The sequence below is a fragment of the Lepidochelys olivacea genome (genome assembly GCF_965140295.1).
Source record: "Lepidochelys olivacea isolate rLepOli2 genome assembly, chromosome: 23".
Lineage (NCBI taxonomy): Eukaryota > Metazoa > Chordata > Testudines > Cheloniidae > Lepidochelys > Lepidochelys olivacea.
This window is the reverse complement of record NC_140433.1, coordinates 1867082-1891370: the sequence shown is the minus strand read 5'-3', so window position 1 is coordinate 1891370 and position 24289 is coordinate 1867082. Positions and strand designations below refer to the sequence as shown.

General features: G+C 68.5%; 2 protein-coding genes across 2 annotated transcripts; one reads left to right on the top strand and one right to left on the bottom strand.

Annotated features, from left to right (window-relative positions):
- The first annotated feature begins 1 nt into the window (after position 1).
- On the top strand, positions 2-13297 carry EXOSC5 (exosome component 5). The gene is made up of 6 exons (XM_084612457.1): positions 2-135; positions 4819-4932; positions 6779-6900; positions 9143-9283; positions 10039-10128; positions 13002-13297. The coding sequence occupies exons 1-6, from the start codon at positions 42-44 to the stop codon at positions 13092-13094; spliced, it is 654 nt and encodes a 217-aa protein (XP_084468583.1). The 5' UTR covers positions 2-41; the 3' UTR covers positions 13095-13297.
- A 1912-nt stretch (positions 13298-15209) lies between these two features.
- Positions 15210-23117, bottom strand: TMEM91 (transmembrane protein 91). The gene is made up of 4 exons (XM_084612456.1): positions 23043-23117; positions 20058-20503; positions 18722-18859; positions 15210-18175 (listed from the first exon to the last, which is right to left on the bottom strand). Exons 2-4 carry the CDS (start codon positions 20439-20441, stop codon positions 18017-18019), a joined length of 681 nt encoding a protein of 226 aa, XP_084468582.1. The 5' UTR covers positions 20442-20503; positions 23043-23117; the 3' UTR covers positions 15210-18016.
- Positions 23118-24289: the final 1172 nt, after the last annotated feature.

Sequence of the window (24289 nt, the reverse complement as noted above, 5' to 3'; positions counted from 1 at the left end):
CAGGGGGCGGGGCCGGTCTCCGCGCGGGGTCCCGGGGCGCGATGGGCTCCGAGCCGGGGGGCTGCGGCCTGCGCCGCTTCTCCTGCGAGCTGGGCCCGCTCGGCCGCCCCGACGGCTCCGCCGCCCTCCTGCAGGGTGAGCCCGGGGCCCCCCCGGTCACCCCGGGACCCCTAGACCCCCCCGGGGCCCCCCGTCACCCCTAGACCCCCCCGGGGCCCCCCGTCACCCCTAGACCCCCCCGGGGCCCCCCGGCACCCCTAGACCCCCCCGGGGCCCCCCGTCACCCCTGGGCCCCCCCGGGACTCCCCGTCACCCCTAGACCCCCCGGGAACCCCCCGGGACCCCTAGACCCCCCGGGACCCCTAGACCCCCCCGTCACCCCTAGACCCCCCGGGACCCCTAGACCCCCCCGGGGCCCCCCGTCACCCCTAGACCCCCCGGGAACCCCCCGGGACCCCTAGACCCCCCGGGACCCCTAGACCCCCCCGGGGCCCCCCGTCACCCCTAGACCCCCCCGGGGCCCCCTAGACCCCCCGGGACCCCTAGACCCCCCCGGGGCCCCCCGTCACCCCTAGACCCCCCCCGGGACACCCTCGGGACCCCCCCGGGACCCCTAGACCCCCCCGGGGCCCCCGTCACCCCTGGGCCCCCCCGGGACACTCTCGGGACCCCCCCGTCACCCCTGGGCCCCCCCCGGGGCCCCCCGTCACCCCTGGGCCCCCCCCGGGGCCCCCCGTTACCCCTAGACCCCCCCGGGGCCCCCCGTCACCCCTGGGCCCCCCCCGGGACTCCCCGTCACCCCTGGGCCCTCCCCGGGACCCCTGGGCCCTCCCCGGGAACCCTCGGGACCCCCCCGGGGCCCCCTCGGTACCCCCCGGGACCCCTAGACCCCCCGGGGCCCCCTCGGTACCCCCCCGGGACCCCTAGACCCCCCCGGGGCCCCCTCGGTACCCCCCCGTCACCCCTGGGCCCCCCCCGGGGCCCCCCGTCACCCCTGGGCCCCCCCCGGGGCCCCCCGTCACCCCTGGGCCCCCCCCGGGGCCCCCCGTCACCCCTGGGCCCCCCCGGGGCCCCCCGTCACCCCTGGGCCCCCCCCGGGACTCCCCATCACCCCTAGATCCTCTCGGGACCCCCCCGGCACCCCTAGACCCCCCAGGACTCCCCGGGACCCCTAGACCCCCCCGGGGCCCCCCGTCACCCCTGGGCCCCCCCGGGACCCCTCCCCGGGACTCCCCGTCACCCCTAGACCCTCCCGCGACACCCCCGGGACCCCCCCGGCACCCCTAGACCCCCCCGGGACCCCCCGGCACCCCTAGACCCCCCCGGGGCCCCCCCGGGAACCCCCCGGCACCCCTAGACCCCCCCGGGACCCCCCCGGCACCCCTAGACCCCCCGGGACCCCCCCGTCACCCCTAGACCCCCCCGGGACACCCTCGGGACCCCCCCGGGAACCCCCTAGACCCTCCTGTCACCCCTAGACCCTCCCGGGACCCCCCGGTCACCCCGGGACCCCTAGACCCCCCCGGGGCACCCTCGGGACCCCCCCGGCACCCCTGGACCCCCCCCGGGACCCCTCCCGGGACCCCCCGGCACCCCTAGACCCTCCCGGGGCCCCCTCGGGACCCCCCTGTCACCCCTAGACCCCCCCGGGACCCCCTCGGGACCCCCCCGGGACCCCTAGACCCCCCCGGGGCCCCCCGTCACCCCTGGGCCCTCCCCGGGACCCCTCCCCGGGACTCCCCGTCACCCCTAGACCCCCCAGGACCCCCGGGACCCCTAGACCCCCCGGGACCCCCCCGTCACCCCTAGACCCCCCGGGACACCCTCGGGACCCCCCCGGGAACCCCTAGACCCTCCCGTCACCCCTAGACCCTCCCGGGACCCCCCGGTCACCCCGGGACCCCTAGACCCCCCCGGGGCACCCTCGGGACCCCCCCGGCACCCCTGGGCCCCTCCCGGGACCTCCCGGGACCCCCCGTCACCCCTAGACCCCCCGGGACACCCTCGGGACCCCCCCGTCACCCCTAGACCCCCCGGGAACCCCCGGGACCCCCCGTCACCCCTAGACCCCCCCGGGGCCCCCCGGGACCCCTAGACCCCCCGGGACACCCTCGGGACCCCCCCGTCACCCCTAGACCCTCCCGGGACCCCCCCGTCACCCCTAGACCCTCCCGGGACCCCCCCGTCACCCCTAGACCCCCCGGGACCCCCCCGTCACCCCTAGACCCCCCCAGGGCCCCCCGTCACCCCTGGGCCCCCCCCGGGACCCCTCCCCGGGACCCCCCGGCACCCCTAGACCCCCCCGGGACCCCCCGGCACCCCTAGACCCCCCCGGGACCCCCCGGCACCCCTAGACCCCCCCGGGACACCCTCGGGACCCCTAGACCCCCCCGGGACCCCCTCGGGACCCCCCCCGGGACCCCCCCGTCACCCCTAGACCCCCCGGGACACCCTCGGGACCCCCCCGTCACCCCTAGACCCTCCCGGGACCCCCCCGTCACCCCTAGACCCCCCCAGGGCCCCCCGTCACCCCTGGGCCCCCCCTGGGACCCCTCCCCGGGACCCCCCGGCACCCCTAGACCCCCCCGGGACACCCTCGGGACCCCCCCGGCACCCCTAGACCCCCCCGGGACCCCCTCGGGACCCCCCCGTCACCCCTAGACCCCCCCGTCACCCCTAGACCCTCCCGGGACCCCCCCATCACCCCTAGACCCCCCGGGACACCCTCGGGACCCCCCTGTCACCCCTAGACCCCCCGGGACACCCTCGGGACCCCCCTGTCACCCCTAGACCCCCCGGGACACCCCCGGGACCCCTAGACCCCCGGGACACCCCCGGGACCCCTAGACCCCCCGGTCACCCCGGGACCCCTAGACCCCCCCGGGGCCCCCCGTCACCCCTGGGCCCCCCCCGGGACCCCTCCCCGGGACTCCCCGTCACCCCTAGACCCTCCTGGGACCCCCCGTCACCCCTAGACCCCCCCGTCACCCCTAGACCCCCCCGTCACCCCCAGGACCCCCCGGGACCCCCCCGGGACCCCCCCATCACCCCTAGAACCCCCGGGAACCCCCGGGACCCCCCCGTCACCCCTAGACCCCCCCGGGACACCCTCGGGACCCCCCCGTCACCCCTAGACCCCCCCGTCACCCCTAGACCCCCTCGGGACCCCCCATCACCCTCCCGGGACCCCCCGTCACCCCTAGACCCTCCCGGGACCCCCCGTCACCCCTAGACCCCCCGGGACCCCCCCGTCACCCCTAGACCCCCCGGGCCCCCCCTGGACCCCCCCGTCACCCCTGGCCCCCCCCGGGACCCCCCGTCACCCCTAGGGCCCTCCCGGGACCACTAGACCCTCCCGGGAGCCCCCTGGGACCCCTGGGCCCCCCCGTCACCCCTGGGCCCCCCCGTCACCCCTGGGCCCCCCCGGGACCCCCCGTCACCCCTAGAGCCCCCTCGGGACCCCCCCCGGGACCCCCCGTCACCCCTAGAGCCCCCTCGGGACCCCCCATCACCCCTAGACCCCCTCGGGACCCCTGTCACACCTAGAGACCCCCCGGGACCCCCTCGGGACCCCCTGTCACCCCTGGGCCCCCCCCGGCACCGCCCCGGGACACCCCATCACCCCTAGACCCCCCCCCGGGACCCCTAGACCTCCCATGGGACCCCCCCGGCCCGGAACCCAACCCTCCCCAGACTCCCGGGACCAGACCCCCCCGGGACCCCCTCGGCACCCCTAGACCCCCCCGGGACCCCCTCGGCACCCCTAGACCCCCTCGGCACCCCTAGACCCCCCCGGGACCCCCCGGCACCCCTAGACCCCCCGGGACCTCTAGACCTCCCATGGGACCCCCCCCGGCCCGGGGCCCCCCACGTCACCCCTAGAACCCCCCCCGGGACCCCTAGACCCCCCAGGACCACCCCCGGGACCTCCCCATCAACCCAGACCCTCCAAGGACCCCCCTTGGCCCGGGACCCCCCCGTTCATCCCTATTCCCCCCCGAGACTCCCCCGTCAACCCTAGACCCCCCCCGGGACCTTCATCACCCCTATTCCCCCCTGGAACCCCCCCAGCACCCCCGGGACCCGAACCCCCCGTTCACCCCATTCCCCCCTCCCGGGATCCCCCCTCACCCCTGGACCTCCCCCGGGACCCCCCTCACCTCTATTCCCCCCCGCGGGATCCTCCCCTCCCCCGAAACTTCCTCCTGGGCCCCCCCATGACCCCTATTCTCCCATGTCACCCCTACACCCCTGGCCCCCTACACGGGCTGCCCCTTATTCCCGTCTCTCTCCCCCCACACCCCACTGGTCCTCTCATCCGACCATTCCCTGGGGCTCCCCAGGGACCCCAACCTCCCTGCCCTCCTCCACCCCAAGGGCTCTTTCTCCACCCACTTGTTCTCACCTCGGCCCAGGGACCCGCTTATCCCCCTGCCCTGTGGGTAGTGGGTTTGTCTCCCCCAAAGGGAGCGGCTAGTCTCCCCTTCCCACCCTGTCTGCAGGTAGAGGGAGGGCTCCCCAATTCCCCCGTCTGGGGGGTGTCTCCTCTGGAAGTCCCTCCGTGGTCCCAATTTGGCCCTCTCTCATTGCCTGGCCAGCAGGGGCTGTTGGAGACACCTCCCCCATCCCAGACAGAGCTCAGGGGGGCGTTTGCCATCAGCTGAGTTTGGGGACCCTCTTCTTGGGAGCCTGGGGCAGGCGCTCTGGGGCCTGCCCCCTGCCGTGGGCTTGCGATTCCTGTCCTGGCTCCGCTCCCGGGGCAGAAGCTGGGGGAAGCCCAGGGGCCGTGTCTGACCTGGCTCTCGCCTCTCCTCTCAGGGGACACCTCGGTCCTCGCTGGCTTGTACGGCCCGGCGGAGGTGAAAGTCAGCAAGGAGCTGTACGACAAGGCCACAGTGGAAGTGCTGCTCAAACCCAAAGTGGGGCTCCCGGGTAAGTGACGGCGGGACAGGGAGCGCCCCCCGTGGGCCTTGTCAGCGGTAAAGGGGGGCATTGGCTGGGGTTGGGGGGCCTCACAGGCGGTGGCCGGGATTACGCCTCGAACCAAAGCTTGGAGGCTATTTAAAATCCAAACAAATCGCTATATCCTTCAAACCCCCCGCTGTTTACGCAATGTTTAAAATGAACCCTACGATAACAAGAGAATTTTATTAGCGTACTGAGTAGGGGGCTCGCCAGCAGCCCCACCATAACAATCTGTGCCCCCCTGCCATCACAAAGCAGCGTGCAGCTCTTAGGTCTCGTGGAGCAATTCTGCCACGATCCGATACCCCCCCCCCGCACGTCCAGCTCCAGCTTCCGTGAGCTCCGATGATACGGGGCGTCTGAGCGGCCCCGAGCGGTCCCCGTTGAGACCCCGTGAGGGGAAGTGGCTGCGCGTGGCCTCATCCCTGAGCCCAGCGGGGATTTACGAGGTGGGGGTGGGGTTGTGCCGTCTTTTTGGAGCCCGTCGCCCTCTAGCGAAATGGGACGCGTGTCCCGTTGGGATACAGATCACGGTGCTGCATCTTGGGTCGCGCCGTCTCCCCGGCGGGCGGAGGGTTGGACGGACCTTGGGTCGAGTCTCTGCTCTGCCACGGGTTTGGTCAAGTCACTGCAGGTCGGTGCCTCGTGTGTGCAATGGGGTAACAGCATTGCCCTGCCAGGGATATGTGTGTGTGTAAATCCACTGAGGATTGTGAGGTGCTGACCTGCTACGGGAATGGTGGCCAGATAAGACCCATGGGTGGATGGGGGAGCCCTGTGCAGTGGGGGGAGTGAACGGAGGGATCCGTGCAGGGGGTTGTGGCGGGACAGACGAAGAGGGGGTGTGGAGGGACAGACAGACAATAGCTTGACATAAGGCCATGTAGCCTCCTAAACGCTCCCCTCTGTCTGGATTGTGCCACAATGGCGGTGTTAACCCCCGGTGGGCTCTCCCCTGCTCCTGGGGCTCATCGGGTCGGTTCCCTGCAGCTGGGCCCCCTGGAGCCCTGCCCCACAAACTGTTAGCATCTCTCCCACTTTCTGGATCTCGGCAGGCTGCTTTTTTTAAACTGTCAGATTCCCAGGGGCGCTTCCGCAGCAAATAATTAAATTAAGAAACAACGGGAGGATTTTCCTCTGCAGAACTGTTGACATTTCTCAGCTTTGTCGCACTGACTCTTGCTGGAGAAACAGCCTTGTGTAGCCAGAGCCGCCCGGCAAGCGTGGGGTCGGGCGTAACGTCGCCGGGGCAGGACTCTCTCTCCGTAGACGAGATAAAGGGGGGAGAATTCTCCCCCACTTTTCAGATGGGGAAACTGAAGCAAGCTGTTTGCATGCGTGGAAGGGACTGGCCTTGTGGGTAAGGCTCTAGACTGGAAGTCAGGACCCTGCCCTGCTCCAGGGTCCCTGTCTGACTCATCCAAGTCCCTTCTCCTTCCATTTGTCCTGTGTATTTAGGGCTTAAGCTGTCTGCAGCACCCGGAAGGACGGGGGCCTCCCCAATCTTGGGCGGGGGATGGGGCAGTTGTGGGGCAGCACCCGGCATGGTGAGGGACCCAGATCTCAGCTGGGGGGCTTTGGGGCACTGCCTGGCACGTCGGGGGTGCAGTCTGCGTTGGGACGTCTGTGCGCTGGCGTCATACAGGCTAATCAGGCAGATGGCTCATGGGGGAGAGCACGGAGCTGGCGGGGGGAGAGCACGGAGCTGAAGAGGAGCTGGTTTTGTAGGGACGGAGGGTTGCTGGGGGGTTTTGTCCAGCTCCCGGTGTGCCCTCCCCTGGCTCAGCCTGGCCCCCCTCTCTCCTTCCCCCAGGTGTCTTTGAGAAGAACCGGGAGCAGCTGATCAGGAAGACATGTGAGGCGGCTCTCCTGGGCGCCCTGCACCCCCGGACCTCCATCACCATTGTGCTGCAGGTGATCAGCGACGCGGGCTCCGTATCCTTCACAGGCAGCCCAGCCAGGGGCGCTCTCCAGCGGGTGCCCTCCTGCTCTTCCTGCCCGAGCCCTACGGGAACTACTGGCTGTCGCCCCTAGGTGGCAGCAGCGCTGTGGCAGTGGCCATCCTGGGGGTATGCCCCAGTGCGCCAGGGAAGGTTGGTCTCCCATCGGGCCCGGGGCTGCAGCCTTCCCGTTACACTGAAACCAGCCTGGAGATTCGAAGGGGGAATGGCAGCCTGGGGTCCCCACACACGGCTCTGCTGGTGCCCCTCAGTCCCGACCCGCAGCCCCCTGCTCGCCCAACCCTGGGCTCACCCCAACTCTGCCGGTGCCCCTCACTCCCGATCGACAGCCCCTGCTCGCCCAGTCCTCTGTCAGTGAGAGCAGAGGAACCAGGTGTCAACCTGGGCTCCTGGGACAGGCTTGGCTGCAGAGCGGGCGGGGCAGCAGAGCTTTCCCAGGGCGCTGGAGGAATTTAATTATGGCGTGAGATGCAGGTGGGAAGTGACAAGGTCTCCGGCTCTGGGGTGTGAGCCAGGCGTGGGGATTAGCGGCAGCCAGGGGTGTCGGATTCCATCTGAACAGAGGCAGGAGTGATGACTTAATTCGGCCTTGCCGGGAAGGACTCTCGCTTTTCACTGAGCCAAATCCCCGGGGGAGGATTAGTGCTGGCAGGAAGGGCGTGGGACCCAGCCGGAGCCTTTCCACCTGCAGCAACCGCCCGGCGGGGTCCTGCTCCGGGCGGGGGGCCCCTACGTGCTACCCCAAGACCCCTAGTACACATACAGCCCCTGGGGGGTTCTGGTCCATTCAGGACTGCTAGGCACAGCCGTAATGCACCTAAGACGTGAGGACCAGTGCCCAGCACAAAGGAGTTATGGGCCGGGCCTGCCAGTTATGGAGCAGGACTCTATTGTGCTAGGTGCTGTGTTGTGTTAGGTGTATTATGGTAAGACCTAGGCACCCCAGTTATGAACCATAGCTAGGCACTGTACATTTCTTCGGTGTGGTAACGTGGTAGGAGCCCGAAATGGACCAGTCCAGAACTCCATTGTTTTGGGTGCTGTACATCTATTAGGTGTATTATGGTAGTACCTTAGGGTCCTGGCCCTACTGTAATGCACCTAATAAATGTGCAGACCTTTGCACAGTGGGGGGCTGGTCCATAACTGGAGTTCCAGCTGGGTACTGCTCTCTTATTAGGTGTATTATGGTAGTGCCTAGCAAAGTCAGGTCTGGGTCAGGACCCCAGGATACTACCGTAATACACCTAGTAAGTGAACAGTAGCTAGCGCCATGGGGGGCTGGCCCATGGCGCGCCCCCAGATGCTCCTGCAGCTGCCACACAGGCTGGGCCCCTGGAGGGGGAGCCAGACCCCAGGGAGGCTGGGGGTGGGTTACTTATGGGCAGGAGCTGGTTGGTTACGGGCTTGGTGGGCTCCACATGTCCAGTGAAATGTTAGAGCCCTCAGGCCCCATTCAGAGAGTCAGGACTACTGGGTTCTCTTCCCAGCTCCGGCGAGGGGTGGGGTCTTGAGGTTGGGGCAGGCAGAGACTGGGGGGCAGGACTCCTGGGTTCTGTTGTGCTCCGGGAGGGAGGCCGATTGTGGAGTGTTTGAAGCCGTGCGGTGCCCCAGGGAAGCCAAGCGTTACTAGGCTGCCCTCTTTAAAGGGGAATTGAATTGCTGTTGAAAACGCCTGCAGCATGCCCGGTTCAGCTGGAGGCGGTGCTTAGCTCTGGTGACAGGCGCTAGCCTGACGGCCCTGGAGCCGGGCTCCTCCAAGTGACCACCCGCCATAGGCAGCACCCCCTGCACAGCCACTCAGGTGTGGAAACTGAGGCACAGAGAGAGCAAGTAGCTTGCTCAGGGTCACACAAATCTGTGGCAGAGCCAGGGATAGAACCCAGGAGTCCAGACTCCCAGCCCCCACTGCTCTAACCACTAGACTCCCCTCCCCGAGCCGGGGATAGAACCCAAGAGTCCTGGCCCCCAGCCCCCTGCGGCCCCCACATCCTCCAGACCCTGCAGATCCAGGTGCACTTTCCAGCTGAGGCGACCTCTGCGTGTGCTGAAATAGGGACTTATGGCCCCTCTGAAGAAACAAGTGGTGGTTTCCCTCCGTGTAGCACGCAGCGGCCAAGAGCTGGGGTCAGCGCTGCTGGGGCTGTTAGCGAGGACGGCCTGCGGCACCCCTCCCTGTTAATTAGCTGCCAGCTTTTCCTTGACCCGGTACCCAGCTGCTGGCCTGCTGCCTGAACGCGGCCTGCATGGGGCTGATGGACGCTGGCCTGCCCATGAAGTCTCTCTTCTGTGGGGTGACGTGCACCCTGGACGCCACTGGGGCCATCGGCCTCGACCCCACGGCCAAGCAGGAGAAGGTGGGTGTGGGACCGCCCAGGGCCAGGCGGCTGTGCCCCAGGGGTGTCTGGGTTTAGCGCCATGGTGTCCCCACAGGACTAGAAGCAGCACCCAGCACAAGGGGGGCCCCTGATTGGGGGGGGGCAGGGTCTGTGCCGTGCCTTGCACAATCTGGGGCGGGGGGTGTTCCTTCCTGACCCTGTGCTGACGGGTGCCCTGGAGCATGGAGCTGAGCTACCTCCGCTCCTCCGAGCCTGAATGCTCTTAATGGTTCATAAACGTTGCCAGCCCCTGACCCTCCTGCCTGGCGGCGGGAATCAGTGCTCCCCCACTCTCCCCACAGGCCTCATCTGCTCCGTGTGTACTGAGAGCGGGGTCTAGCAGTGAGAATGGGAGCCAGGATTCTTCTCTGGCTTTGGGAGTGGAGAGGGGGTCTAGTGGTTAGAGCAGCCAGGCGACTGGGAGTCAGAAATAGGTGAAACTGAGGCAAAATGCGAGGTGGTGACCTCTGGGAGAAGAAATAGTGAAGTCGAAATAATCCCACTTCATGGGGGCAGTCGGCGTGACCTGTGGAATTCTCTGCCACTGGATGCTGGCACGAGCAGGCTGCCTGGCTAACGGGTCTGATGCGAGGGGAGTTGTGTGTTCTGCATCGGGCTGGGGTCCGTTAGCGAAGGGACCACAGAGGCGGGAGCCTGGCCTGCGAGGGTCCTAGGATGAACGGGGAAGGCTCCGACGTGGGCGGGCAGCTCACGCTCTCCCCCTTCCCTTGCAGGAGGCTCGGGCTGTGGTGACCTTCGCCATCAGCAGCGTGGAGCGGCAGGTGCTCATGTCCACCACCAAGGGGACCTGCTCGGTGGAGGAGGTGAGCAGGGCGTGGCCGGGCGGCTGGGCCGCCAGGCGCGGGGGCAAACCCGGCTTTAAGACCCACGGGAGCAGGGGGCGGAGGGGTTGGATCAGGCTCGGAGATCTCATGTGGGGGGTGCCGGGAGCTGTGTGTGACCCCTGCCGGGTGGAGATGGATCTGCTGGCAGCAGGGCTGGGTTTGGGGTGCGGTGCCGTGGCCGGGAACTGGGGCTCCGGGGTGTCGCTGAACTCAGCAGGGTGCGGAGCAGCTGGGATTATGGGGGGGCCAAGCCCCGTACAGGCCCGGCGTGAGACAAGAAAGGGGGGGTGCCGCTGAGGCAGGGGAGGGGAATCCCCGGGGGGTGGGAGGAAGGACCCCGGTCCGCCAGGGCAGGCTGTTAGTATTCCCGACCCGGCGCCTCGCTGGGGAGCGGGCGGGACCATGGATGTGTTCTTGGCTGTCCCAGACAAACGGCTCTGCCAGGCCGAGCAGCCGGCCTGGGCTGAATCCCAGTTAGGTTTGGCTGCTTGAAAACCCTTTTCCTCCTCCTGGGTCTATTGAATGGGGCAGGGCACGGATCCCCCCTCGGGGCGAGGGGCCGCCGAGCAGTCCTGCTGGTTTGGTCGGGGTGGGGGTCCCGAGCGCCTCAGCTCCCCTCTGTGCCCGCGAGGGGTCTTCAGCACCCCGGCACGTCTGACCGCAGCAGCTGCTCAGTGTCAGCTGGTGGGTCTCCGGCGGGGCCCTGCCTTGGCCCCACGGCGCAGCAGCATGCAGGATCTGAGGGGGGGGGAAGCCCCCCCCCTGGAGAATCCCCCGTGCATGGAGCCTGTGCTGGCATAGGGGGTGTGGCCAGAGCGCACTGCTGGGGCTGGTCTCTGCCCCCCGGGGGGGGGGTGCTCCAGTGCGTGCATGGGGGGGGTGCACATCGCTTTCCAGTGCGCGGCCGTGTCTGTGTGCGTCGCTCTGGGGGTGGGGGGGTGGGTGTGCGTCGCTCTGGGGGGGGTGGGGGGGTGGCGGGTGTGCGTCGCTCGGGGGGCGTGTGTGCGTTGCTCTGGTGGTGGGGGGGGCGGGTGTGCGTTGCTCGGCGGGGTGGGGGGGGCGCGCACATTGCTTTCCGGTGTGTGGTTGTGATTCTCTGCGCTCGTTGCCGTGTTGTGTGGCCGTTGCTTTGCAGCGCACGGCTCTGGCTGTGTGCGTCGCTCTGGGGGGTGGCGGGGGTGCGTCGCTCTGGGGGGTGGCGGGGGTGCGTCGCTCTGGGGGGTGGCGGGGGTGCGTCGCTCTGGGGGGTGGCGGGGGCGCGCACATTGCTTTCCGGCGTGTGGTTGTGATTCTCTGCGCTCGTTGCCGTGTTGTGTGGCCGTTGCTTTGCAGCGCATGGCTCTGGCTGTGTGCGTCGCCGTGGTGTGGGTGGTTGTGGTTCTCTGCGCAGGCATTGCCGTCCTGTGCCCCACAGCTGCCAGCGTGTGGCTGTGGCTGTGTGCGTCGCCGTGGTGTGGGCTTGCGTCGGCCCCGTGGACGCACATCACAGCCTGCGGCTGCGGCTCCGTGCGCCTGTTGCCCCCGGGCTGCGTGTGCGTCCCCCCCCCGGTCTCTGGCTGTCCCAGCCGGCTGCCGCTCGATCCGTTCCCTGCCCAGCCTGGGGGCTGCGGCGAGCTAATTGCCGTGACGTTCAGAGCCTCGCTGCTGGGGGGCCTGGATCTCAGCCCTGCCTGCGTGGGGGACTGATCACCGGGGGGCGGGGGGCCATTCGCTGGCTGGCTCTTAACCCTTCAGTGCCCTGGCAGGGGATCGGACGGGCGAGAGCGCTGATGCTGGGCCATGCTGCGTTTGCAGCTCAGCTCTGCGCTTCTGTTTCCCTCCAGACCCTGTGAAATCTTCTTCCTGGGGTCAGGAGTGAGGGGCACCGGCAGAGTTGGGGGGAGCCCAGGGCTGGGCTAGCAGGGGCTGTGGGTCAGGAGTGAGGGGCACCGGCAGAGTTGGGGGGAGCCCAGGGCTGGGCTAGCAGGGGCTGTGGGTCGGGAGTGAGGGGCATCGGCAGAGCGGGGCGGGGAGTCACTGTGGCACTTTGCTTGGGGCTGGCATGTGCCCAGCTGTTGCCCAGGGGCAGAATTTCAGGCCCTTTCAGCCGCGTCTGGTTTCCCAATCGCTCCCGGGCGGCTGGCGCTGGGGGCAGAGCCGCTGAGGGCGGGGTGGGTGGGTAGGTGGCCTGTCGAATCCTCTCAACTCCCATGTGGGGCCGAGGGGGTGGCTCTGAGCCCCAGTCGAGGGCTTGCCTTCCATTGCCCTCTGAGGGGCCAGTGGGGAGCGACCCCTGGGATCCCCTGGGCTGTTTTCTCCCCTCCTGTGCGCTGTGGGGCGAGGGTGGGCTGCCTGCAGGAAGAGGGTGCCAGGGGGCTGGGAGCGAAGGGTTCCCCTCCTGGGTGTGGGGCAACTTTGAATGATTGATGGGGAATCACAGCCCCAACCTGGTTGCTACGGCGACGGGAGGTAGGGTGCTGGGATGGCAGCTCTCCTCCCATTCCCCCACACACACTTCTGGGCTGGCCGTGGGGCTGGGTGGGGAGTGTGGGGGTCCTGGCCCGGAGGGAGGACATGGGGGGGGTTCCCCTCATGAATTACAGGGAGGGTGAAGGGGATCAGGCCTCCCCTTCCTGGGGACAGGGAATCAGGCCCCCCCCCCCCCCCGCCCCAGGCCTCTCGGGGCAGGTTGGTCGGCGGAACTGTCCCATGATGCCCCGGCAAAGTGAAGAGCCTTCTCCTCTGCAGCCCGAGCCTGGGTGGGGGGCAGGTGTTGGGAGCCCCTGGGGACAGAGCCAGCCCAGCACCTGCCGTGAGGGCCTGTCTCTGGGGGTCCCCCCGCTCTAACCACCCGTCTCCCCGCTCCTCCCCAGCTGCAGCAGTGCATCGCAGCCGCCCAGCGAGCCAGCGGTGCCATCTTCCAGTTCTACCGGGACTCCGTCCGCAGGAAATACTCCAAGACGTGAGGCTTGGCCCCCAGCCGGGTCCCGGATCCCTGCTGAGCGGGGACCCCTGTCGGTGCGTCCAGCCTGTGAAACTGCTCTCCCGGCTCCTGCCCGTCACGCACAGGCTACACCCAGATCACCCCAAACCCGGCGTTTGCCGCGATGAACTCTGTGCATCGGGGCCCATTAAAAAGGGGGCATCCCCCCGTCTGTCTGTGTGTCCAGCCAGCCGTCTGCGCCGTGCGTGGGATGGGAGCGTGTCCTTTGGCCGTGCGATTGCCCCCCAGGCCCACTGCTGTTCTGCAGGGCTCTCCCTGCCTCCTGGCTTTTCCTTTTCCCTCCAGCAGGGCCGGAGCTGGCAGCCAGATTCTGAGCACTTCGTCCTGGCGCACCTCGAGCTGCCCGGTCCACGGAGCCCCGGCTGCCACATTGTGGATGCGACAGGAGGGAAACTGAGGCCTGGCAGGGGTGCTGGTCTCCCCTCCCAGCGCCAATCTCCACCTGGCCCTGCTGCAGGGAAGCTCTCACCTGGCAGGGCCCGGTGGGCAGACATCTGGACCCCTCCACACCCAGGTGTTTCAGCCCATCTGTCACCAAGCTGGGTCAGGGCCAGCCCCGGTCCACAGTACTCCCCCCATGGTTAACCCCTTGTGTACTGGGACAAGGATTTGGGGAGGGCAGGGGGTTGTTGGCCAAAGCCCCTGCCCAATGTGTGCTGCGGGGTGGTGACGAGAGTTAAACTGTCAGGGGATTCGGGTCAGGGGCAGATTTGCAGGGGAAATCCAGTGTAAACCCAGGCAGGAAATGTCAGTGACCCATGAGCTGATTTCTCTCACTCTCCTTTCATTGGCTCGTTCCCCCGTTTTATTTACCCTTCTCTGCCCCGGCCCCCGCCCCTTCTTGCACCCTGGATCGGGGCCGAACCCACCTGCCTGAGCCCAGCTCCACAGCTGCAGCCGGGCACTGCTGTGCCCCGGGGTGAAAGTAGGTGACACGTTCATTCCTTCCCTGTGTCCTCCTTTCTCCCCTCCTTCGTTTTCCCCCTTCCCACTCCGTGGCTTTTCCCCTCTGCCCTACCCGCAGCCTGCTCCGAATCCCCTTGGCCGGAGTCCCTCTTCTGTGCTCTGATCTCTCCCCCACTGGGAGCGGGGCCCAGGCCAGCCGGGGTGGGGTGATCCTGTCCGCCCTGGGGCGGCCCCCAAGGAACTCTTGTTCGAAGGAGAAAAACCAGCCCCTGCTGGCGAGTGGTTCCCTGGTTCCTTCCCCTCCCCATTAAACGTTTCTACCTATTTCCAGCTCCCGGCCGGCGCCTGGCCGTGGACTGCAGCCCCCTTACTTTCCCGGCTCGTTCCCCCCGTGGGATCAGGTCGCCTGCTCGGCCGGTCTGCGGCTCGCGCTCAGGCAGGTTTTCCGATCCCAGAGTCATTCCACTGGCTCTTCTCTGACCCCTCTCCGGTTTGTCAGCGTCCTCCCCGCTAGAGCCCACTCCCCTCCTCGAAGTGGGGCCAGGAGTCTGGATTCCCCCGTTCTAACCCCAGACCCCACTGCGAGTCCTAGCCCAGCGTGCTCTCTGCCGTTTCCACCAAGGAGGCTATTAATGAGCACGTTCTGCCCACTCTTGGAGCGGGAACAAAACCCCTGGGTAGCGTGGCCGGGTTTGCTGCAACCCGGAGGATCTGGCCGCTCAGCTTGGTTTTGGGGTCCCAGCATGAGCTGCGACCCCCCCCCCCCGACTCAGCCTCCCTCCTCCCCGGGGTCCTTTGGGGACCTGGCACCCCCCCCGGCCTGGTCTGCTGATGGCCATGAAGCGCCCCCCTGGGGTCCTCTCCTTCTTCTGTCGGCTGCAGTCCCCGTGTTGCACCCTCGCTGTGCTCCACCCCAGAGCAGCCACGGCCTGTGTTCGCAGGTCCCCTGCAGTTACAGCCTGCGAGGAGGTAGCCGGCAAGACCCCCGGCCGTGCCCCCTCTGGATTCTGGGGGGTGGGATTCTCCTCCTCCCTGAAATCATGGGGCTCCCCCCCCTTCACTGTCAGCAGCCTCCTTGGCAGAGCCAGGCCGCTGCTTTTGTTAAGGAGCCTAATCGCTTTGATGAAATGATTGTATTTGCCTGTCGGCTCCGTGTGCGTCTCCTGCCCTAACCCGTCTGTTTGCCCCCTTTCCAACCTCCTCCCATTTTCACACCACGCCCCCTGACCCTCCCAGCCTGGGCGCGGCCCCTTGGTGCAGGCTGGGGGGACCCTGCTGAACACCCCCGTTCCTCAGGCCCTGTAGCCAAAAATGAAGTTGCACCCCAATGGCTCACTCCTCACGCTCCCCAAGCCCAGCCAGTGACGTGACTCTGGCTGCGGGGAACGGGATTTATTCTTTTATGCTCGCACCTTGTGGCAAACCCACCCACCCCGAAAACCCCCAGCAGGCAGTGGAGAGAGATCTGCATGACTTAATAACTCGTGGGGGTGTTGGGCTCAGGCTAGACCCCAGCCGCTGTCCCGCCAGGCTGAGAGCGGCACCCCCAGCTCGACTCCCCGCAGCCCTGCCCCATCTTTCCCAGCCACGGTGGGGGTGTCGGACCCATGAGCCGCAAGTGGTCCAGGCCCAGCCCAGCAGGACTCAGCCTGGGCTGGCCGAAAAGTAAAGCCGGCACCCGGCCCCCACCCTGGGGCTCTGCACTGAAACAACCCAGCCAGCTGGGCCGTGACATTTCACATCTGCCCAGTGGATTTAGCCGCGTGACTCCAGTTAATTTCTGCGGTGGGGGGGAGGCTCAATCTGCTGCCTGGGTTTGAAAAATCTGTCTGGAGCAGTTCTCCGCTCGCAATCCCCCCTGCCGTTTTCAGGGGTGCTGCGAAGGTTAATGCTCTTCCAGTTGCTACAGCATTGTAGATACAGGGACCTGTCTCCGGGAGCTGAGATGCAGCCACCTCTGGGGTGGGGCACGGGGACTTTGTGCAGGGACCCCTCACCCAATGCTTAGATGCAGCTGCCTCTGGGGTGGAGTGGGGCACGGGCTGTTCATACATGGATCCCTCACCCTGCACTGAGATGCAGCCATCTCGAGTGGGGCACGTGTATTTCAAGTTCTGCTTGTTTCATGTGTGTTTAGCTGGGTTCTTTGTCTAATCTTGGCTGTTTACGCACTCGTGTGTGACCTAAACTGCTGTAAGCGTGACCACCAAGCGCTAAGGAATCGGCTGTGAGTAGATTGTGTTGAAGCCGGCCCAGGGGCCTCCCGAAATGTGCTGGGGTCCGTGCGCGGCCCAGGGGCCTCCTGAAATGCGCTGGGGGGCCGTGTGCGCCCTGCAGGCCGGGCACCCCGCTCTGGCCCAGGGCTGGGTGTCGCAGTGGGAAGGGAAGGCTTGGCTCAAACTCAGCAGACAGGTTTTTAACCCCAAGCTTTCTGTGGGGTGCGGGGTTTAGAAAACCTGGCCTGAGAGGGGCGGGGTGGGGGGCTGCTATCCTGGGAGTGGCACCAGCCTGAACCAATTTAGGGCCAAATTCTCCTGCTGACACTAGTGTGAACCTAGACTAGCTTCTGAGCGCAGTTCAGCTGCTCTAATTTACTTTCTGTTGCTGACTCACAACCGCTGGGGGCCTGGCCCCATTGACTCCAACGGGAGCGACGCTGATTCCCAGCCGCTGGGGGCCTGGCCCCGTTTGCTCAAGCTCGGCGCTGCTGTACCATGCGAGCAGACCCGTTAAACCCACCCAGCCGTGCCTCTTGAAAGCACCAGCCGGCACCAAGCCACTATTTCCCCTGGCTGAGCAGGGGCTTCGCTGTCTCTCCCCCGATCTCCGGTGAGCGGGGAGGGAGGAGTGGGATGGGGGAGCACCGGGGTGGGGTGGATCTTCACGGTTTCCCCGCCGTCAGAGCAGAGCTGGTGAGCCAGCCAGCCACGCCGTCTCCTGGGGAAGTTTTCCGCCTGAGCGGGGATCAAGGGAACATTTAAGGCTTTCACTGAAAAAGCCAGAGCAGGGCTGGTGAGGGCCCATCAAGCTGGGGTGGAGCTGCAGGGCCGCTCAGACGCTCCGGGCCCGAGGGGAGAGCCTGCAGCCAGTGGGGCAGGACCACGGCCGCATCCCCCCACAGCGGAGAGCGCGGGGGACTTACTTGGCTGCCGCAGGATGGAAGCGGCTGCATCCTGCTTCGTTTGAGGATGAATTGTCTCAACCGTGAGGATGTCATGGGGTTGGAGGGAGAAACTGAGGCACCAAGAGGGGGAGGGATTTGCTGAGGTCAGACAGGGAGTCGGGTAGAGAACACAGGAGTCCTGGCTCCTCAACCCCCCCTGCTCTAACCACAGGACCCCATGCCCCTTCCACAGCCAGGGATAGAACCCAGGTGTCCTGGCTTCCAGCTCTTCCCCCTCCTGTAACCCACTAGCCCTAACCCCCCAGCTGTGGATTGAACCCAGGTGTCCTGGCTTCCAGCCTCCACCCTGTAACCCACTAGACCTCTCTCCCCTGAAGCTAGGGATTGAACCCAGGAGTCCTGCTCCCAGCCCCCTGGCTCCAGGAGATAACCCACGGCCTCTCTATGGGCCTCCACCCCCTGGGGGCAGTGGGAAAGCAGCACCCCCGCCTGGGGCATTAACCCTTCCCCTCCCCTCTGGGGCTGACCCCTTGCTGCCCAGCAGATGCGGGCAAAGTGGATGGGGCCTTTACTGGGTAGGGCGCCCCCGTTGGACTGATCGCAACCCTGAGTGGAAGGCTGGGGGGCGGGGGACATACAAAATGGGGATACAGTTTGGGGGTGCAGTGAAGGAGGAAGGAAGTGGGTCTGGTCGGTCACCACGAACCAGGCTCCCAAACCCTGCTCCTGGTGAACCCGGGCATCCGGGCCCATGTCTCTGGTGGCGGGGGAGGGAACTGCTAGTCCAATTCTCTCTGCTGGCCTCCGTCCCGTGGCAGCTGGGCCGGCCCCCGGCTGTCCGGCCCCCGGGGGCGCTAGTGGGGGCCCTTGTCGGACAGGTAAGCGATGAGCACCACCACGGCCCCAATGTAGGTGCAGACTCCGAGCAGGATGGAGAGCACGGCCAGCGCGAAGGTCCGACGCGAGGCTGCCCGCGCCCCCGGGAAATCGCCCTCCGCCGAGGCCTTGTTGGTCTGGGGGAGGGGAGAGCCGGTTAGAGGGGGGAGGAGGAATCCCCTGAGACCTCCCCCACTCGAGACACCCCCCCCATGGATAGCCCCACCCCTGGCTGGATACCCCATGACGCCCCCCACACACCTCCCGTATGCTTTAGATCCCCCCGCCATCTGCCCCCTGCCCCGCCGGGTACCCTGATCCAGCCCCAGCCTGGGCCCCCGTCCACAGCTGGGTACCCGGAGACACCCCCCGCCCCATTCCCAGGCCAGATCCTCTCACCCCATAGGCCCTATGGGCCACGCAGTGCCCCTTCTGCCCTGACCCCCCCCAAGCTCTGGGGATGGGGGGGCCGGGGGTGGGCACTGTGACAGTGCCCTGTGTGGGGTTGGGGGCCCCCTGAGGGACTGGACCAGTTTTGGGGGGGCAGAGGAAGTTATGCAAATATCTCCCATAATGTATGCAGATTGTCCAGATTTTACTGCGGGGTGGGGAGGGGAGGGGCTAGGTGGAGGCCCAGCAAACTCGTCTCCCGGGTGGGCCGCACCTGTCCCTGCCCCGCTCACCTTCTGGGACAGGTGGAAGGCGGCGATGCCCAGGGGCCAGAAGCAGCAGAGCATGGAGAACACGGCCAGGCCCAGGTGATCCTGCGGCAGCATCAGGCCGAAGTCGCTGTCGCTCTCACTCTCGCTCGCCGAGTCGTTCTGGGTGGGGGATGTGGGGGGGGCGGGAATCCAGATCAGGGGGTGGGGGGAGTGCGCTCCCCTGGCCGCCAGGGTTGACCCTAGGAGTCCTGGCTCCCAGCCCCCTGCTCTGACTACTAGCCCCCACTCCACTCCCAGAGCTGGGGAGAGAACCCAGGAGTCCTGGCTCCCAGCCCCCTGCTCTGACCACCAGCCCCCACTCCCCTCCCTGAGCCAGGAATAGAACCCAGGAGTCCTGGCTCCCAGCCCCCTGCTCTGACTACTAGCCCCCACTCCCCTCCCTGAGCCAGGAATAGAACCCAGGAGTCCTGGCTCCCAGCCCCCTGCTCTGACTACTAGCCCCCACTCCACTCCCAGAGCTGGGGAGAGAACCCAGGAGTCCTGGCTCCCAGCTACACCTCTGCATCAGAGGAGCAGAGCTCTGAACCCTGAGTCTAGGGCCCCTCGGCTGCAGGGCAGGGTCCCCGGGCTACGGAGCTCAGCCCTGTGGTGAGGGCCTGGTTGGACGCTCCTGGGCAGGGCCAGATTAATCATTTGTGGGCCCCCATGTGGGCAATGGTGCATGGCGCGGTGGGGGGCGGGGTTGGTCCCCAGAGCGAGGGGCCAGCCAGGGGCAATGGGGCATGGAAGGGGTCGTCCCGCTCCGCCCAGCCCAGCGCCGGGGCACTATTTACAAACTGGCAGTTGCCAGACGCACAGTGGCCTGCCCGGCCCCGTGCTGCCAGCCTGCCCCTTCCCCTCGGGGGCGGGCCCAGGCCGCGTCACGCAGCCCCGGCCCCCCCACCCAACACCCACCAACTCCGGAGTGGCGCGATCAGCCAGGCCAGGGCCTGCCCCGGCCCGGGTCCCTCAAGACCCACTTGCCTGGAGGGGCCCAGCCAAGCCCCCCACACTGTCCCCCCCACAACTGACTGAGACTGGCCAGGCTTCTGCACCAGTCCCAGGGGCCCCACTCGTGCCATTGTAAACCCGGTACTGCTCCCCAGACCCAGCGAGCAGGGAACCCCAAAGACCCTCCGGGATAGCGTGGACTGTGACCAGCCCCACTGCAGGCCATTGATTTACTGACCGGGCTCGTGAGCCAGTCCCTGGAGCTCACGGAGCGATGGCAGGTGGCTAGTGATTCATCCCCCAGGCCAGTGCCCTCCAGCTGCTGGCAGGGCTCAGCCGGACGCCTGGGTTCCCAGCCCCCCCTCACCTCGAACTCAGGCAGCAGCTCTCCATCCCCCACTTCGCAGCAGACCGTGTGAATGTCCTTCTCCAGGCAGAGCTTCTTGGGGCGCTCGGCCGGCTCCCCAAAAGCCGTCTCGCAGTACCCCTGCTTCCTCCAGCTGGGGGGCTCCCCGGTCTTCCATGTGGAGCCCGGTGGGGGGGCCGGCTCGGGGCTGCCCAGCGGCTCCACTGTCCTCTGCAGGGTCCCTGCGTCCAGCAGCTGCTGGGCCAGCTCGGGGGGTGGCGGGGGCAGGCGCCTCCAGCCGGGCCGAGAGAAGAAGCCGGGGTGTTCCCGCCGCGCCTCCCCAGCCAGGGCGCCCCCGGAGGGTTTGGCCAGCAGCGGGCGCTGTAGTTCGTGGCTGTTCTCCATGAGGCGGGGGGAGATCCCTGCTCCGGCAGGGCGTCCGGCGCGGTCTTGGGCTCCCAGGTCACCTGGTGGGGGGGAGTAAGGGATAAACAGGATGAATCTGTAGGGGCACAAAAAAAGGAGACTCCCAGGCTGGAGCAGGAGGAGCGGCTCCCTCCGCTGGCAGCGGTGCCAGGCTGTTCTCCCCTGCACGCGAGGAAGGGAGGAGCATTGTCCCTATGACACACAAGGGGAAGGCCTCGCAGAGCTGGCCAAGGGACCCAGGAGTCCTGGCTGCCAGCCTCCTGCACTAACCACTAGACCCCACTTCCCTCCCAGAGACCCCGGGGGCCTGGACAAAGTCCAGCTGCTCCCCGCCTGGCCGAAGCAAAGAGCCCTGGGTCTTGATGCTGGGAGCCCAGGTGCCGATTAGACCATTCGTTGCAACCGTGGGTCCCTGCCTCGCCCAGCGCCTTTCGCTGGCGGCTGCCTGGAGGGGGCTGGAGCTGCTTTCGCGCAGAGTTAGACCGGCTGCCTGCAGGGCCCCCCCAGGGAAGGGAAGCTGTTCTCCAAGCGGCGCAGAGTCGCCCATGATCTCCGGCAGCCGGCCCCTGCCCCGGAGCGCACATTTCACGGGGGCCCTTCGCGCCCCCTGCAAACCAAACCTTCGGTCCAACCCTGCCCCTCCGCCCCCCCCTCCGCCCCCCCCGGCTGCCTGCCGAGAGCCTGGATCCGCCACGTGGGCCGGGCTCTGGGTGGACGCAGAAACCTCCCCCTCCCCTAGCCGGGATACCAGGGTGGATGGGTCCCTGGGCGAGCAAGTCCTAGCCGCCCTGCCAGCCCCCCCGTCCCATGCCCCCTTCAGCCGAGGTCCTGCCCCTCTCCCGCCGCTGTTCCCGGCTGGGGCTTCTCCTCCCCGCCCGGCTGCCGGTTTTGTGCCAATCTTCTCGCTCCTGCAGCCGGCTGCCGATTTGCTCCGCCGCTTCTGGGGGGCAGGAGGGCGGGCGGGGCCCTAAGGAGCAGCCGGGCGGTGGGGTCGGGGCGGCAGGAGGCGGAGGGCTCGGGGGAGGTGCGGGGAAGGACGCGCTGAGTCCTGGGGGGGGGGGGCGGTATCTGGCGCCCGGGGGGAGCGGCACAGGGCGCTGGGATGAATTTGGCCTCCAGTCCCCGCCCGCCCAGAAGCAAGCTGGTGCTGGGGAAACTGAGTCACGGAGAGGGGAAAGGGAGGGGCCGGAGCCCCTGGTGTCAGTCAGTGGTAAACCTGCGAATGGAACCCAGGAGTCCTGCTCTAGCCCCTAGACCCCACTCCTCTCCCCGTCCACATCTACCCAGCCCAGCTGCCCGGGTCCATGAGCTCCCATCGCTCCCCGGGGCTTTGGTGAGGGACTCGGAGCTGGGCCGGGCGGCGCTGGGGAGCCCCCGGAATCTGCGCCACCCCCTGGGGCGTGGGAAGCCGGCCGGGGGGGTGCGGGGGGGCAGGTTTCTCTCCCGCTCCCTGGGCCAGCTCCGCTGCAGACTGGCCACCGGCTCCCAGCCCCGCTTCTGTGCCCGGCGCTGCCCCCAAGCAGAGGTCGCACCCCCCTGCCTGGCGCCCGTGGGCCGGGGCTGGTCAATCCGCGTCCCAGCCCGGCGGGGCCCCGCCAGACCCAGCTCCTTCCCGCGGGCAGGGCCCCCGGCTCCGGCCACCGGGGCAGGGGGGCCGCAGCGTCGGCCCTGGGTCTGCAAGGTGCCGAGCTCCAGCGTGTGGCGACCCCGACGGACCCCAGCTGGGGGGCTGCCCCACGGACCCCAACGGAGCGACGGCCGACGGACCCCAGCTGGGGGGCTGCCCCACGGACCCCAACGGAGCGACGGCCGACGGACCCCAGCTGGGGGGCTGCCCCACGGACCCCAACGGAGCGACGGCCGACGGACCCCAGCTGGGGGGCTGCCCCACGGACCCCAACGGAGCGACGGCCGACGGACCCCAGCTGGGGGGCTGCCCCACGGACCCCAACGGAGCGACGGCCGACGGACCCCAGCTGGGGGGCTGCCCCACGGACCCCAACGGAGCGACGGCCGACGGACCCCAGCTGGGGGGCTGCCCCACGGACCGCACTCACAAAACAAAGGAACCCACCCGAAGCTCTGGGATCGCGGCCCCATGCCCAGCCTTGGCCCTGGGGGAGCCCAGACTTTACCTGGGGGGGCAGCCCCATTCCCCCCCCCGAGTTAGTCGCTCCTATGGCAATAGGTGAGGTCGTGAATGGGGGGGCAGAGCCCCCTGTGGAGGGGCAGGAAGGAGATTTGGCTTCTCACCCCCCCGCCCCCCACGCAATCAGCTGGGAAAGACACTGACTCGTGTCCCCCCCCCCGCACCGGAACCTGTGTCCCCCCCGCTAGGGACAGGGGGTGCGGCTCTGCCCGGACCCCTTCGGATTCGGGGAGAGGTTGCGGGGGGGGCGCTGTGCTGAGCTTAGCAGCCCCCTCCCGCCTCAGTTCTGGGCCAGATCCGCAGCTGAGGTAACGAGCGTCTCCAGCGACTGACCCCAGCCATGGGTCCGGCCCCATTGACACCCGCCGGGGCCCTGCCCCCCTGCCCGGCTCCAGGGACCCCCCCTGGCCGGCTCTGCCCCCGGCACTTACCGGCACCTCAGCGCCCGCCTCCGCCCGCCGGGCCCCCGCCAGCCGCTCTGCAGCCCCCCCAAGCCCCCATCCCGGGGGGCTGCTCCGGGCCCCCGGCCCCCCCGCGGCAGGAGAGGCGAAAATCCCCCGGCCCCGCACGTCCCGCGCCCCCCGCACGGAGCCCGCAGCAGCTCCGCGATGCAGCCGCAGCCCGGCTCCGCCCCCCGCCCCCCGCAAGGGGCAGGCTCGGGGGGGCTGGGAGGGGCTGGGGGGCAGGCTCGCAGAGGGGGTGGGGGGCTGGGGGTCCCCAGAAGCGCTGCCTGCTCCGGGCTCGCTCCCACGCGCCTGGGCCGGGGGCGGCGGGGGGGGGGGCTGGAAAGCGGGGGGAGGCGCTGGGGGGGGCTGGAAAGCGGGGGGAGGCGCTGGGGGGGGTTGCATCACTGCTTTGTTACCAGCATTAGGGGACCTGGCGTGGCAGTGAGACCTGCCCCCCCCCCGACAATGTAGAGATGTGAGGGGTATGGGAACCAGGACTCCTGGGTTCTCTCCCCGGCTGGGGGGGGCAGATGCAGGGAGCGAATTAACCGGGCTGAAGAATCGCCCTGACCGCTGACGGGGTCTCCCCGCTGAGCACCTGGGGACGGGGGGGGGCAGAGCCCGGGCGGTGTCATCCCATGGACCCAGCCAATGCCAGGGGGCAGGGAATCCTGCCAGCCCGGCCCTGGGCTTCCCCCTGCCCCCCTGCCCCCCAGCTCTGCGGGTGCCCCTCATTCCCGACCCGCAGCCCCCTGCTAGCCCGGCCCTGGCCCCCCAGCTCTGCCGGTGCCCCTCACTCCCGACCCGCAGCCCCCTGCTAGCCCGGCCCTGGCCCCCCAGCTCTGCCGGTGCCCCTCACTCCCGACCCGCAGCCCCCTGCTAGCCCGGCCCTGGCCCCCCAGCTCTGCCGGTGCCCCTCACTCCCGACCCGCAGCCCCCTGCTAGCCCGGCCCTGGCCCCCCAGCTCTGCCGGTGCCCCTCACTCCTGACCCGCAGCCCCTGCCAGCCCGGCCCTGGGCTCCCCCCTGCCCCTCTGCCCCCCAGCTCTGCGGGTGCCCCTCACTCCCGACCCGCAGCCCCCTGCTAGCCCGGCCCTGGCCCCCCAGCTCTGCCGGTGCCCCTCACTCCCGACCCGCAGCCCCTGCCAGCCCAGCCCTGGGCTCCCCCTTCCACAGGTCGGGGGGCCCATTGCTTCCCAGTGGCCAGGGCCTTCCCTCTGGGAGGCCGCCGGC

Bases quoted from the DNA above. Each gene is read 5' to 3' on its own strand.
- EXOSC5 (XM_084612457.1), top strand. From the start codon at position 42: ATGGGCTCCGAGCCGGGGGGCTGCGGCCTGCGCCGCTTCTCCTGCGAG. The intron at 9,284-10,038 runs GTGGGTGTGGGA...CTTCCCTTGCAG, and splicing joins CCACGGCCAAGCAGGAGAAG to GAGGCTCGGGCTGTGGTGAC. The intron at 10,129-13,001 runs GTGAGCAGGGCG...GCTCCTCCCCAG, and splicing joins GGACCTGCTCGGTGGAGGAG to CTGCAGCAGTGCATCGCAGC.
- TMEM91 (XM_084612456.1), bottom strand. From the start codon at position 20,441: ATGGAGAACAGCCACGAACTACAGCGCCCGCTGCTGGCCAAACCCTCC. The intron at 18,860-20,057 runs GTGAGGGGGGGC...TCCCCCACCCAG, and splicing joins AGCTGCTGCCTGAGTTCGAG to AACGACTCGGCGAGCGAGAG. The intron at 18,176-18,721 runs GTGAGCGGGGCA...CCCCTCCCCCAG, and splicing joins CCTTCCACCTGTCCCAGAAG to ACCAACAAGGCCTCGGCGGA.